The 13,916-nt window shown below is 42.2% G+C and overlaps 1 protein-coding gene across 16 annotated transcripts in view; it reads right to left on the bottom strand.

Annotated features, from left to right (window-relative positions):
- Nucleotides 1-1,801: 1,801 nt before the first annotated feature.
- nrxn1a (neurexin 1a) overlaps nucleotides 1,802-13,916 on the bottom strand; it is a 60,653-nt gene continuing 48,538 nt past the window's right edge. For 9 of the 16 annotated variants that reach the window (XM_065949493.1, XM_065949491.1, XM_065949488.1 and 6 more), the window contains 5 exons: nucleotides 12,951-13,122; nucleotides 11,920-12,009; nucleotides 10,526-10,833; nucleotides 5,077-5,155; nucleotides 1,802-4,351 (listed from right to left, as the gene is read on the bottom strand). In XM_065949493.1, the coding sequence (XP_065805565.1) occupies nucleotides 4,050-4,351; nucleotides 5,077-5,155; nucleotides 10,526-10,833; nucleotides 11,920-12,009; nucleotides 12,951-13,122 (951 nt within the window). In that variant the 3' untranslated portion in view covers nucleotides 1,802-4,049. The remainder of the gene's footprint in view (nucleotides 4,352-5,076; nucleotides 5,156-10,525; nucleotides 10,834-11,919; nucleotides 12,010-12,950; nucleotides 13,123-13,916) is intronic. The other 7 variants (XM_065949502.1, XM_065949504.1, XM_065949500.1 and 4 more) reach the window with 1 other exon arrangement.

Here is a 13,916-nt window from a genome sequence, read left to right on the forward strand (position 1 = left end):
CATGCATAACTTTCAAGGGACAGTCATGTGCATTTGTCAACACCAAAAAAACAAAAGGCTGGAGGTCTTTGCGAACCACAACAAAATAAGCAAAAATGCACGATAGAGTGTTTAAGACTCAGTATTTCCAGGCTAAATTTGCTCCCCTTAAATTGAAATAAAACCCTACTGTTGATGTAAAAAGTTAAGTGATTTATTCTTCTAGCAGTTGGGATCATAGGTTGGGATTCATGAATAATTACATGCTAAGTGCAGTTTTGGTTCATGTTGCATAATGAGCAGCCTTATGGGGCTTATGGCTCAGGGTTTTTTTTCTGTACACCAGAAACTTGGAGGTCTGTGTTTGCACAGGACAATGAATTGGCCATAAAGTTGAGTTGCTTTCAGTTTACTCTAAAAATACAACTCGGCTGTGTCTTTATCTCTGTGCGAGCTGGCTGTGGTCAAGGACAGCACAGTGGCAGATGGCTACAGCCTTACACAAGCCTTTTGTTGAGCACAGACTGTTCAGCAAAAGACAGAAAGAGAAGAAAAAAAATGAGAAGCAGTGAGAAAACAGGACAGTGAGACTTGTGGGGGTGTTTATTGAAACAGCAGGTCCTTGTAGCTCCTCTCACCTGGGGACGCAAACTCGACTCTGTGGTCTCGGGGTTCTTTCATCCGGCAAACAACAACTCTGCAGAGACTTATATTTCGCTCACTGCACTGAGTCATACTTCAAAGCTCTGCTCGGTTTGCATGAGGGGGTATTTATGTGTGTATACTGTCCCAGTTAGACACAGTGGGACTTGAAAAAGAAGAAAAAGGTGCTGCTTTCCTTTCGTTGATGAAGAAAAAGGTGAAGGGAAGAAAAGTGGAGAAATCTGCTGTTTGTAGATTGTTTGAAAGCAGAAGGGCTCATATGCTTTCTGACAGACAGTTAGATGAGAAGATCAACCCCACTTTCATGAATATGTTTATTAATTCAGGAAAACCAAAGCTGGTTAGGTTAATACAGCTTAGCGTACTGGAAATAAGTGTATAGAGTAAGGTAGACTCTGTCCAAATTAGGCTTATTTTCATAGCAGTCTTATTTGAATTGGTCACAGAAATCTAAAAACTTTTTCCTTCTATTGTGCAGTTATGTGTAAAAGATCAAACATTCAACAGCCGGGATTGTTCTTTAGCTGATGTGTAAAGAGTCGCTCCATTAGCAGCAACACAAGCTTCAGGCACAGACATAGACAGTGAATGGCCATCTATTCATTTTCTGTGTTCGGACCTCAGGAGACAAAGAAAACCACAAAATCTTATAGTTTATCATTTGACAACCAAATGGGTAATTCTATACCTTTGAGAATGAATACCTGCTCCTGACACATTTTCAATGGCTGCTGAAGAAAAAAAACTCAAAGTATTATTTTTAAGTGAAGTTGAATATTAGTAAAACTACTATTTTCCTTTCAAATGTGCCATTTGTCTGGACTTTTTCTTGATCCTGTGAGGTTGCCAGACAACCAGTGAAGACTAAGTTAGTGGTCCCAATCAGAAAAAAAAAAACGGCTACAGAATTATCAGATTAAACATGAAGAGATAGTGTTTACATTTGTGAGCTTTTGACTTGGTGCTTCATCTTTGAGCAAGGCCAGGCTTCCTGTTTTAGTCATTATTCTAAGCTAAGGTAACCGTCCATTGGTTATCAATCATGAAAAGATTTTGATTGTAATCTCACTTTTTTCGTTCAGATCTACTTTGCTATTAGTAAAAAAGGATTGTATATTTCAGGCAGATGGAAGCAAAAAACCAATTCACACGAATGCACTCCTGGGTCACTTGGGTAATATTTTATTTACTCGTTAATCTTCAAAACTATTTTTCATAATAAATTTCCACTTTATGTTCATCAAAGAACCGTAACAATAAAAATAAAAGTAAATACTGTAGAAAAATTGTACATATAGAAAATAAACATGGTTAATGAACACCTAGATGTAGAATCCCATTGGTTGAGACACCTCCTTTTGTTTCAGATGGCAACACAACAGAGATAGAGGAAAAAGAAAGTGACAAACATAGAGGAAGTCGAGGGCAGAGAGGGAAACTTACCAAAAACAAAGGGAAAACAAGAGAAGGAGGTCAAAAAGGCCAGTTAAGGATGGAGGGAGTAAGGGAATATTTTTAGTTGATTTTGACATTGTTCTTTGAAATCTTACACAGTCCTCTTCTTATCCTTTTTCGCCCTGGTCGTTTTGCATGCATCTGACTGGTTGGAAGAACTGGAGGAGCTTGTTCGTGTCATGGCACTGTTTGTATCGATATATCATGGAGCTACAATTCATGAGATGCATTGGGCTCAAACAATGTCAATAAAGAGATAATGTAGCCCACCAGAATCCCATCAGTCTCGGTCTCGCCATGAGTAAAGACAAACCAGCCAACTTATAGCATGAAGACAAAAGGACGCAAAAAGAAAGAGAGAAAAGGGAGAGCCAATGAAATCAAAGCAACTCATTTAGCCAATGGCATCATGATCTGGACTTTTCTACATATTAGCAACACATGGTAACATTTACTTTGTTTTCTTTTCTTTTCCTCGGCTGGTTTTTGCTATAAAAGGTGGTTGGTAAGAGCAGGTATAGTGGGCGTGGCCTATTAGACATCAGGCCAGAAAACAGGTCTTGGCCTGTGGTGGGCACAGCTACCCCATTTCTTCTTCTCCTCCCACAAACAAACCTACCATCTCTGGACTTTGTGGGACACGCCACCACTTCACAGCACAGCTCGGACTCAGGCATGCAGCACACTCGAGATGGTCACACTTTGTCAATGACAATTTGAACTGAATCCCACACGCTGAAAACCATTTGAAATGTGTTATTTAGGAATACTTCAAGCCAAGGTGGTAGATTGATGATGGCCGTGTGTCACGGTGTAACCTCTGGAGTTTCAATGCGGTATAAATCACACGGAGTAAGATAATTCACGTGCAATAAGACCCCCCCCTCCCTTCCCCAAAGAGTCTATACTGCCCAAAATGTTCTTCATATTCATCAGTATCGTTGCCATAACAATTATCATAATGGTTGTTGTCATTTTCACCATTGTCTTTTTGTATAGTCTCCAGTTTTTTGAAGATATGGTGGGTCTTTAGCATTGCAGGTATGTGTATGTCTGCATGTGTAAGTAGTTTAATGTCTGTGTGCTGTTTGTGTGTGTTTGTGTGTGGACACCGTTGGTGTCTGTAGGTAGCATCTGAAGTCTCAAGTATCCTGTCCAGGAAAATAGCTCGCAGTTTTTCCACTGATTCCACCTTTTTTGATTTACAGGGTGCCGTAAAACACGAGCTCTGCAGCGTAAAAACAACCACCGGCCATCTGTTACATTAACAGCACCATCCCTGCCTCTGCCACTCGTAATTCATTGTCTCTATTGCGACACCCTGATTTCCTGTCCTGATGCTGCTCGAGGTTGGACTTGGACTGTTGGTGTGCTTGTTCCTCAGTGCTCCGTCTGCTAACAGGGAAGAATGCCGAGAAGCTTGGAAGAGACACTTGGTGCTTTTTCTTGGTGCTTGTACATCATCTTTGTTCATTCTGCCTTGTGCTTCACTTAAAGGCTTCCTCGACCTCTCTGAGTCCGACAGGAGAGGTCGTACTGTGGCAGGGGAGTGACTGGACTTTAAATCTGGCTGGCACCAAAATTCAGTTCTTTACTGGGAGTTAAACTTGTCCTTTTTTAAAATCATCTGGAATGGTGTTTGTTCATAAAATGAGCTTCTCTCACAGGCTCTTCATTGGTAAATACTGTACAATAAGGGTCCGTGCCCTCGGGCCAGTCTGTGTGTGCTTATGTGTGTGTGTGTGTGTGTGTGTGTGTGTGTGTGTGTGTGTGTGCTTGAATGTGTTTATGTTTGTGCTTGGCAGCATGTGTGCATGTGTGATTATTGGAGAGTAAACATTAACATCAGCATGTCTATGTCAGTGTGTATGTGTGTATGAGAATATATCTATTTATGTACATATACCATTATATATAAAGGTGTATGCGTATATGTCTGTATGTCTCGTGCCTCAGACGTAGTACTCCTTGTCTTTGTTTTTCTTGTTCTTGGAGATCTTGGCGATGCCCAGCGGCTTGTCCTTAGTGCTGCCATTTGGCTGCGTGGCTGAGTTGCTAATGTAATTGCGGCTCTCGTCCACGTGGTATGAACCCTCGTCTCGGTTGCGGTACTTGTACATGGCGTAGAGGAGAATGAGGATGCAGAGGGCGGCGGCTGCCACGATGCCCACCACCATGCCCGTTGTGCTGCTGCTCTCCCGCACAATCTCAGACGGAACTGGGAACACCTTCACCTCTGGCAAGGGGGGGCGGGCTGAAAGGGGATGAGGAGGGGAGGAATGTGATGTTACATTACAGTTTAGTGCATACATTAATAATTTGTATTTCACGTCAAGGTGATGAGTGGAGAGCTGGAGCAAGAAGACACAATGCATCATCTTAATGAATTATTTGACGTGCATTTTGCATAATTCTACTCGCTGGCATAGAGAGGCTGCAGCTCAGAGCCAAAGCTGTTCCCGTATTATCACATAATGTGTAAACAGATTACATTACACCATGTTGAGAGGAGGGCCGGAGCACAGGTGCACATTATATCAATTTTTACTAGAAGCACTTGACACTTTGTCACATAAACAGGCACAGTGGGCTGCAGGGCAGTGATATATGACACCATATTGAATGATGGTTGGTAAAATAATTTGCATGTGAATTCTGCAATGGATTAGATGGTGATAACTGGGGATAAGGGAAAAGATACTGATTTAGAACAAGAAAAGGATTTAAAAAAAGCTGATTAAATAGGTTTGGAAGGAGGAGGGGCCTAGTAAGGGATGGAGGGGAGAGGTGAAGCAGAGTAAGGAGATGAAGACTTGGGAATAATGGAGAGAGTTAGGTAATGTCTGGAGGCAGAAACCTAAGTGGAAATGAAAAATTCATCGTAGTGAGCAACAAAACCAGGGGGAAAAACTGAGTGGCCGTCAGTGCTTGAGGACATGTGGGGAAAAACAACACAAAATGCAGTGGGTTTAGTCTCACCTGAACTGGGGTCACAGGGTTCAATGTCTTCATCATCACTGGGACACTCAGCTGACGCCACCAGAAGATCGTCTGCTGACTACAGAAAGAGGAATCAGAAGACATTAACATTAACATACAGAAGCTCATTATCTAGAGCTCACTCCCTTTCTGTTTATTCTCTACATGTGTGAGCACACAGCACCAATCCATCGCCCACCTGTTTCCCAGTTTTCCACAAACACTTTCAAATGTTACGGCCCCCAGCAATGGCAGGCGGCCAAAACTGGGAGGATAAGAAGAAGAAAGGCGGAGGGAGGAGAGAAACACAGAATCCTGCTTGAATCCACAAGGGGAAAGACGGTTATCGTCTCCTGCTCTCTTGGCCCTCCCCCCTCTGTTTTCTCCTCCGGCCTCTCTTTCTGCTCTCACAATCTGAAATTGGCTTGTGCTCGTATGTGTTGGAAAATGTGCAGACTGGGATAAAGCCACTTTATTCTAAATGAAATATTCCACTTTACACTCGATGATTCATTTAAATCTCTTTTATTCAACACCTCTCCAGAAGCAGCATGTCAACAACCCACTTAGATGTACCCCCTCACCTACATCGAGCAAATACAGTCTCAACAAGCTGCTCTTCCTGTGTGCTTCGCTCCCTCTCTGTGGAAAAGGAGCCCCTTTTCCACTCTCCATCCCTGCTCCTCCTGTTGCCATGGCAACTCTTAAGTTCAGGCTGTTAAAAATGATGGGGAATAAAAAAAAAAAAAATCTCCCTCAGTGGGGACCTGTGCATTGATTTGCCATTCCAGCAAGAGTGTGAGCAAAAGAGAGGGGGGGAAGATACAGATTTTATGGGTGGATACAATTTAAGGAGAAAGAGAGAGAAAAGAAGAGGGGGATGAGCTGAAGAAAAGGAGGAAGACTTCAAAGTGCTGCGGTCTGTACTTAACATGGTGCTAATGTGCGCCGCATATTCATGAACTACTGTTAAACATTGCCCGCCTTGACGCTTCGGCATAAGAAATATGAACGTGTGCAAGTGTGTGTATGTGTGTGATTGAACCACACTGGGTGCTCGGTGCCAGCCCTAAATTAAAATTGGATTGTGATGCATTGCAGTGGATGTTAGTAACCCACAGAATAAAAGAAAGAGGAGAGAGCAGCAGAGCTATAAAAGAGAGAAGAGCTCTAGAGGCAGATTACAAGCAGACCAGAACAGAATCTGAACCAAATCAAAGCACTAAGTGGTCGATGATGTCTTAGCAGCGAGCTACAGGCAGGATTTCAAACAGAAGCTCATTAAGCCTCTCCTCTGTCCTTGGTATCTCTATTTCTTTGCCTGCTTGTCTTTGTGGATTACATAAGGTTAGAGAAGCAGGCACTTAGTTTATTCATCTGAAAAAGCCCGCACTGGCCTTGGTTTGGTGTGGTCCTGGTCCTGACAAGTCTGCTGTGGTTTAGTTTGGCCTGGAAGCATACATTAGGGTTATTGATGCTTGACTCTGTCTCTTTCCTCCACTGCCTTTCCAATCAGTTCTGCTCACTGGGCTGTCAAATGCTGCTAGGCTGAGCTTAGCCTCTGGAATCCAGCCACTCAATAAGCCTCACTGCCTCTGCCAGGATCCAAATAGCACAAGAACCAATCAGCCGCTGGGAAACACATCAACCCCGACTGTCAGCGATCAATGTCGAGCCACCATGCTTGGTTATCGATCCAAAAACACCTGTGACCTCAACGGGAACCTGTTCTGAATCATGATATCAGATTCAACAAAGCAAGACAAGAAAATGACCAAAGCCCCTCCTCTGATCTGTTACATCCCTGCCTCGTTCAATTGGGGAGGTGTCAATTGGATTATTGATCCCCCTCTCACGAGAGACAATGAGCACGAGGAAAATAGAGGCATGCCTGGCACAAACAGAAGTTTGTGGAAGATAAAGCAGAGACGCGCCTCTTTCTTTATCCTCATTGGTCCTTCCCTCTCTGTCCCAATCTTTTTGTGTTTTATCAATAAGGCATGCTGACTTAATGACGGACACAGATACACAAATATAGGAGGCAAAAAGGACATACAAGAGAGAGCACCAAGAAAAAAGATTTCTGCATGCTTAAAGAGCAAAATCTCTACCTGAGCAGCGGAACAGTGCCAACGACCGTCAATGCCTCCCTGACTTCCTAGTTCACACATGGTGGCTGCACTCAGTCCTCACACTTTCTTGCAGAAGATTCAACAGCTTGTCTGGTACTTTCACAACTGGATATCAAACACACATTGCACACACAAACTATAATAGCCAGACGTGCTCCACTGGTCTGTTTCTATTTAAACCCATCTACACAGACACGCAAGCAGACACAGAATCAGGCTGAAGTTGGCAGGCTGATGAATAGATCCTGAAGAGAGAGGAGAGGAGAGGAGCAAGCTCCACTACTGCAGATGGTGAGATAGACTCATACACCGCCTGCATTAACAGCCTATCACTGGAGAGAGAGAGAGAGAGAGAGAGAGAGTGAGAAGGGAGAGAGAAAGAGGAGGGGGGAAGTGACGGGTAAATATGGAAAGATATGATGGGAGAGAGAGCAAAAAGGACTGAGAAGAAAAGGAAGAGAGCAAAAGTGAGCTAGGGAGGAGGGAGAAAGTGTCTCCAGAAGATGGATAGCGAGAGGAAGAAAGGCAGGAGGGGGAGAAAGGTGTGAAAGATGTGAAGAAGATAGCAAGGTAAAAAAAAAAAAAAAAAACTGAAAAGGAGGGAGGGTGGGAGCGAGTGCGAGTTAGATGTTCAGAGAGCTTATGGAAGAAGTGTCAGGTCAGCTGGTTCCTAGGAGCCAATCGAGCGCGGCTTTGAGCCGTAGGTTTCTTCTATCAAGTCTTACCATCAACACAGGTACACACAAAAACACACACTAACATAGACAGATAGACAGACAGACAAACAGACGCCAAACATCAAAACCAAACTCAAGCTCTGAGATTTAGAGCAGCCTCTAGCATAAACACTCTCTCACACACACACACACACACACACACACACACACACACAAACACACAAACACACACACAGTCTCTTTTCCTGGCTGCTGCTCTGCTGTCATGCATTATTAATCCCTTCCACTTTTCAACACACCAAAGAAAAAAAAAAAAAAGTGTGGACCTTACAATGAAGCACACAGCACATTCTAGGTGCACAAAGTAATAATAAGAGATGGAGTAAACTCATGGGGCAACTTAGGCTTTGTCCGATTCACCTAAACTTGGGCGTGTGCATGAAATCAATCATGAGCTTTTGCAGAGACATCTCTCACTGCCCCTCCTCTGATGCAACGTGCTGCAATTCAAGCCCATTGTTCTCAATCCACCTGAGTGTTTTTTTTTTTTGTGCGTGTGCATTCTGTGCTCGCTCTACACTGTATGTGTGCACTGGTTGAGGCCAGGTTGGTTGCCTGGCAACACTAGGCAGCCTCAATGGAGGAGCGGTAGAGTCTTCTTAAACAAGACAAACACGCACACAAGATTTTTGGGGCCAGCAGGAGTGATTTCACTTGCACAAACGAGCAAACACACATACTTACACACTCTGCAGCATGTTGAGCCTATAGAAGCTTTGACCTAGTTCTCATACAGTGATATTGACTTCAGTGCACAACTCTGCATCCCAAATTTAGCCCTGACATCAGTATAGCAGGGTTGGTTAATAAAACAGTAAAGGTTTGAGGTGTGAAAATAAGCCCTGTGTGACAACGCTGTCACCAGTCTGGAGCTCTATCTATCCAGCTCTTGTATCCATTATTGATGCCTGAGGCTTAGCTCACAGCTCTCTACGTTCTATTATTTATGTCTGAAACAGCTGGCGGTTAATACACAGAGGAGCTATTCTCTATGGGAGTCTGGATGGGAGAGAGAAAGCGAGCAGCGGGTATTGGGGCTCACTATCTCCATGGCAACTTGTATCACTGGGAAAAAAAAGTGCGGCAGGCAGAGTTTTATAACACAGAAGAAGAACTGCAGCACACACAGACGCCCACAAAGAGCCTGAACACATCTCACTAGCAATCCGAACAATAGAGCAGAGGAGTCTGTGGTGAACCGTCTCATAATGTTTCCTCTGACATCCTCTATAAATATTCCTCAATAACACTCAGGTGTTTCTATTGTCGAGTCCCATTTGCATCAGTTTACAAGACGAATATTATGGAAAAGCTATTACAGCCTCCATTAACACAAACATTTATGCTCCTGTAATTTAGTGGCCAGGGATCACTTTGCTGTCTAATCCATTCATGAAGTATCAAATGAGTGTGAGCCTTCTATTGATGAATTTTTCTTGATATATATACAACATCACAGAGAGATTACATTTATGTTTGCATCAGTATTTCTTTGACTGGACATTCCTGCGTCATATTACACAGGATTCTTACAGCTTTAGAGTAACATTCAAGCACTTTTTAAGTAATTTCAAGTAACCCAAAAACATCAGACGCAGAGCTGAACAGACTGCAAAAACATGCAGTTTCAGAGTTTTGGCTGGCTTTGAGGGTCATTAAGCTCTGGTCTGCTTTGCTCCACGTCTGGTGTTGGACACAATAAGACAAAACTAATATGAAAACAGAACTGTTTCCATTAAAATAGTTGAAGTTTTTGATTTACGTGATAGTGTAGAAAATCAAGCCTTTCAGTATAATCCAAAATTGAAGCATATTCCTAATCTTAAAAGCATGATGCTTGAAGCATTTTAAATACGTCAAAAACTCTAAGTACTGTCAATACAGCGATAAAGAGAAAAAAATGATTAAAGTTTCATTGAGTTTGTTTTCTCCAAAGATGTTCAGAAAAAAAAACTTGGCCAGCTTTTTTAGTCAAGGTTCAAAACTTTAATGTTCAGACATCTTGTCAGCTTAGGGCTCTAAAACAATAACCATGAAACAGCTCACCGTCCAGGTTCAAGTCTGGCTGGAGAGCTCTGATGCACATCAGTGCCTTTCCCTCCCCTGTCTGTTTTTCTCTGTGTACTTTTAAAGAAAAGACTAAAGCACCTAGAAAAAAAACCCCCTCTCTCTTCTTCCTTTGACTGAATCCTGAGAACTTATCATTATCCACATTGTGCTTTGATGCTGAACTTCCCTTTATTGTAGGTGACCTCTTTTTTCCACAATACCATTAGATTTCTATTTTAATGCCGAGCGTACATTAAAACCCTTTGTTTTGTTTCATAAATAAACTTGAGTGGAGTTGAAAACAATCCCCCTCTTCCTGGCCTATCTTGCTATCCTCTAGCTCTTGATAAACTGAGAGCTCGCTAATCCTCTTAGTGAGTTTATAAAAGAAACTTATCGAAGCAAATGAACACTTTCTAATTACCCACTGTTCCACAAAGACTGACAGTGTGGCGTTGAGGTGATAGGAAATATATGCGAAAGTAAATATTTGATTAATGACCACACAGAGAAAAGCGGGTGTGCTCTGACCTGCTGTGTGGAACCCTGTTTCCTGTTGGTGGCCGTGGTTGTTGTGATGTCACTAATGGAAGGGGCGGAGTCGGAGCGGTTGCCTCCGGCTGCAGCACTGGACTGAGGGGTGATAGAGGAGGAAGGCATGTCGCCGACCAGTCGTGCGCTGCCCTCCACTCTGATGTGCGGGTGCCCCTCCGCGGCCATGTTTAGGATGCGGAGGCCGTTGTAGTAGAGGCCAGACAGTTGACCCTGGAACATAGCGCTTCGCTCGCCTCCGCCTACTTTCACTGTTGTCTGGCTGTTGAAGATGGTCAGCTGTCGACCTGCATAGACACACACGCACACACACGCACACACACACACAGACCCATGCAGACACGCGCCAAACACACAGACGTACACCAGGAAAGAAGACAGACGGACACACGCAAATACAGCCACACACATACATACCAGTGGTCACATACGTGCATACATACACACACAAGAGTGTTTGAGTGTTACACAATCCACCAACCCCAAGCCATGGTGAGAGGATGGGACAGAATAAGCATGGCAGAGCGAATCGAAGCCATGGAGAACTGTGGAAAGGGCTGAGACTGAGAGAGACGAAGAAGAAGAAGGAGAAGGAGAAGAAGAGGAGGGAAGTGGGGTGAAGTGACAGAGAAATCAAGGAGGAGTATGAGGCGAAGAACAGAAGAAGGAGGAAGCGGCAGCAGATGAGAGGAGTCAGAGGTGCCCCGAGAAGACAGGGCTGACAGATGGTTGCTATGGTGATGGCTGTGCGGCACGACATTGTATTTGAAGGAGCAACAGACAGGCAGACAGAGAGACAGAGATCTAGAGAACTGTTGAAACAGGCCTATGAAGCATGCACAGGTTATAAGCTCTAGCACTGCTCACTGTTAAAGGGACTAGAGGCTAATTTAAGGAGCTCTGCTGAAGTTTAGGAGGAAAACTTTTACACTTTTACAAAAAGCATTGCTCTATTAGTCATTTCAAATTTACTTCATTCTTACAAGTCACAATACTTTGCATGTACTTTAATTTGATTACAAACATATAATCTTTAGTAAATGCTTTATAGTTTACAATTTGATAATAAATTATTTACCAGTCTTAATAAAGCACCTTTTATCAGTACTTCTTGTCTATTTTCTGATTTATTCACATTTAAATCTCTCCATCGTCCCTTTAACCTGATATTAAAAGATACACACTATCAAGATACGTTCACAGGCACTACAGTTTACACAGTATTACACACTACAGCTGCCCAACTTTTATATACTTAGTTATGGATTTAGATTTTTAGATGTTAGTTGATGGTGCACAATAAAGTATATTCAACTGCCTTCAATTGTATTTTTTAAGCTGAAAGTTTTAAGGAATTTTAATCAGGTTTTTACCTTTGTCGAGTAGCCAATCGTCAACTACTCGACCGAGCCGATAGGGGATTCGCTGTCTGGCGATGGCCAGGCGCTCGTTATCAATGTTGCCTTTAATTTAGAGATGAAAACACAGTAGTAATTACGCACATCCAAACGTGGTACAGGAGCTGGATACAAAAAGAACAGCAATGAAAAGAAAGTAATGGTCCGCTCATTGTTAGCATGTCACTGCGTTACGTTAAAGCTTGAAGAGAAGAAGAGCTGAATTCATGATGTTTCCAGTGAGCGGACTCTTACTCTCTGTTCATTGGGTTTAATTTAAAGAGACATTTCAGGGGTTAACATCTGCAAGAGCACAGGGAAATAATGTTACAGCTGCCACATACTGCCTATATGACTGACTGAGTTTAGTGTTACATACAGGAAGAACCCTCACACACACCTCACAACAACTAGCATTTAGCATTTTAGCTAGCTGGACTTCATTGTGTTAAAGACTACTTCTCCCTAAGATTACCACTTTAAATATAAAAGAAAACAAATGTAAAAACAAAGACAAATACACTTTTTTCCTTTTTTCTTATTTTTTTCTCTCTAGTTATCTCAAAATATGTCATTTTTTAAAATTATTGTTTGTCCAAAAATGCACCAACTATTATTATTTTCTTTTATGGTGAGAAAAACAACTGACACCTGGATTTAATATTTTCATAAATTACCTTTAACACTATTTAACAGGCCTAACATGACATAACTGGCTAATATACAACCTACTGTAAATAATGTCTCATTTTATGGTTTAAAAAGTCATGTTTCATGTCAGATCACACATATTTCATTTCAAACACAGTAACATAAAACAAAGCTGCAGTTATATTTCTCATCCTCAGAGTTTAATAGAAACATCGATAGGAACACTGATGTGATTCATCAATCAGGAAGTGGGTTGATTTGAACTAGGGTGTAGTTCGCTGCGTCCAGGGACAGACAGTGCTGTGGTGGGTGGGTGGGAAGAGGTTTGGGCTTTATGTGGGCGGGGCAGGGCCTACCTGAGGGATAGCGCTCTATGACGGGTAGGTCATCCAGTTGGAGGGTGGCATTGCCTCCGCTGCGGGTAAACCGTATGATGTGGTACTTCCCATCGTTGACAAACTTAGCGCTTTCCTCGATGTTGATGTCGTCAGTGCCAACATTAAACACTACTCTAATGTTCCCTTTGTCCTGAGGAGGGGGAGGAAAGTTACAGAAAGGCTTTAAAAGGTATATTATTGTCATACAGACTTTGATTTGTTTTGATTTTCCATTCAATGTGTGTGACTTCTAGGGCTGCACAATTAATCACAATTTCAGCATTTTTGTGGTATGAACCTTTGTACAAGCACATGGCAAAAGTCTAATTTTATTGCAAAAATACAATTATTTAGTGTTATTTAATGGCTCTCTCACTTAGCAAGCTTACATGTTACCTGTTATATGGAGGCCTGGATATAATGGCTATGCTTTTACATCATTTGATGCAGACAGGCGAGGCTCAAGATAGATATTGGCTACCCTCAGATTATTCAATGCCAATCAAGTGATGAAAAGAAAGAAAAACATAGTTTAACTTTTGCCTATTTATCCAGCCTCATATCGGTTTTTTTACAAGAACAATGCTTTTTTTATTTCATTTTTTCATATCCTGCAGACCGAGTGACTAACTGTTATAGAGTTGAATGGGTTCGGCTGACATAACATTGGCTGCTGTTAAGTCACAGAATTGACTTTGAAGTGCTGATGCTTGTTTGTATATCAATACATTTCTCAGGGTGTTGCAGTTTGAGATTTGTTTGAGCTATATATATATATATATCTTCAACATAATGTTCTTATTATTTATAAGAACAATACCCTTCAGATATGTGCCAGACCTCTCTGATATCAAGAAAACACTCTGGTTATCATTTCTATCAAAATAAAGATGGTGATGCAGTTGGAGCTTTGTTGCTCACCTTGGGAACATAAGAGTTTCTTAC

The sequence above is a fragment of the Labrus bergylta genome, chromosome 21, assembly GCF_963930695.1.
Source record: "Labrus bergylta chromosome 21, fLabBer1.1, whole genome shotgun sequence".
Taxonomy (NCBI): Eukaryota; Metazoa; Chordata; class Actinopteri; order Labriformes; family Labridae; genus Labrus; species Labrus bergylta.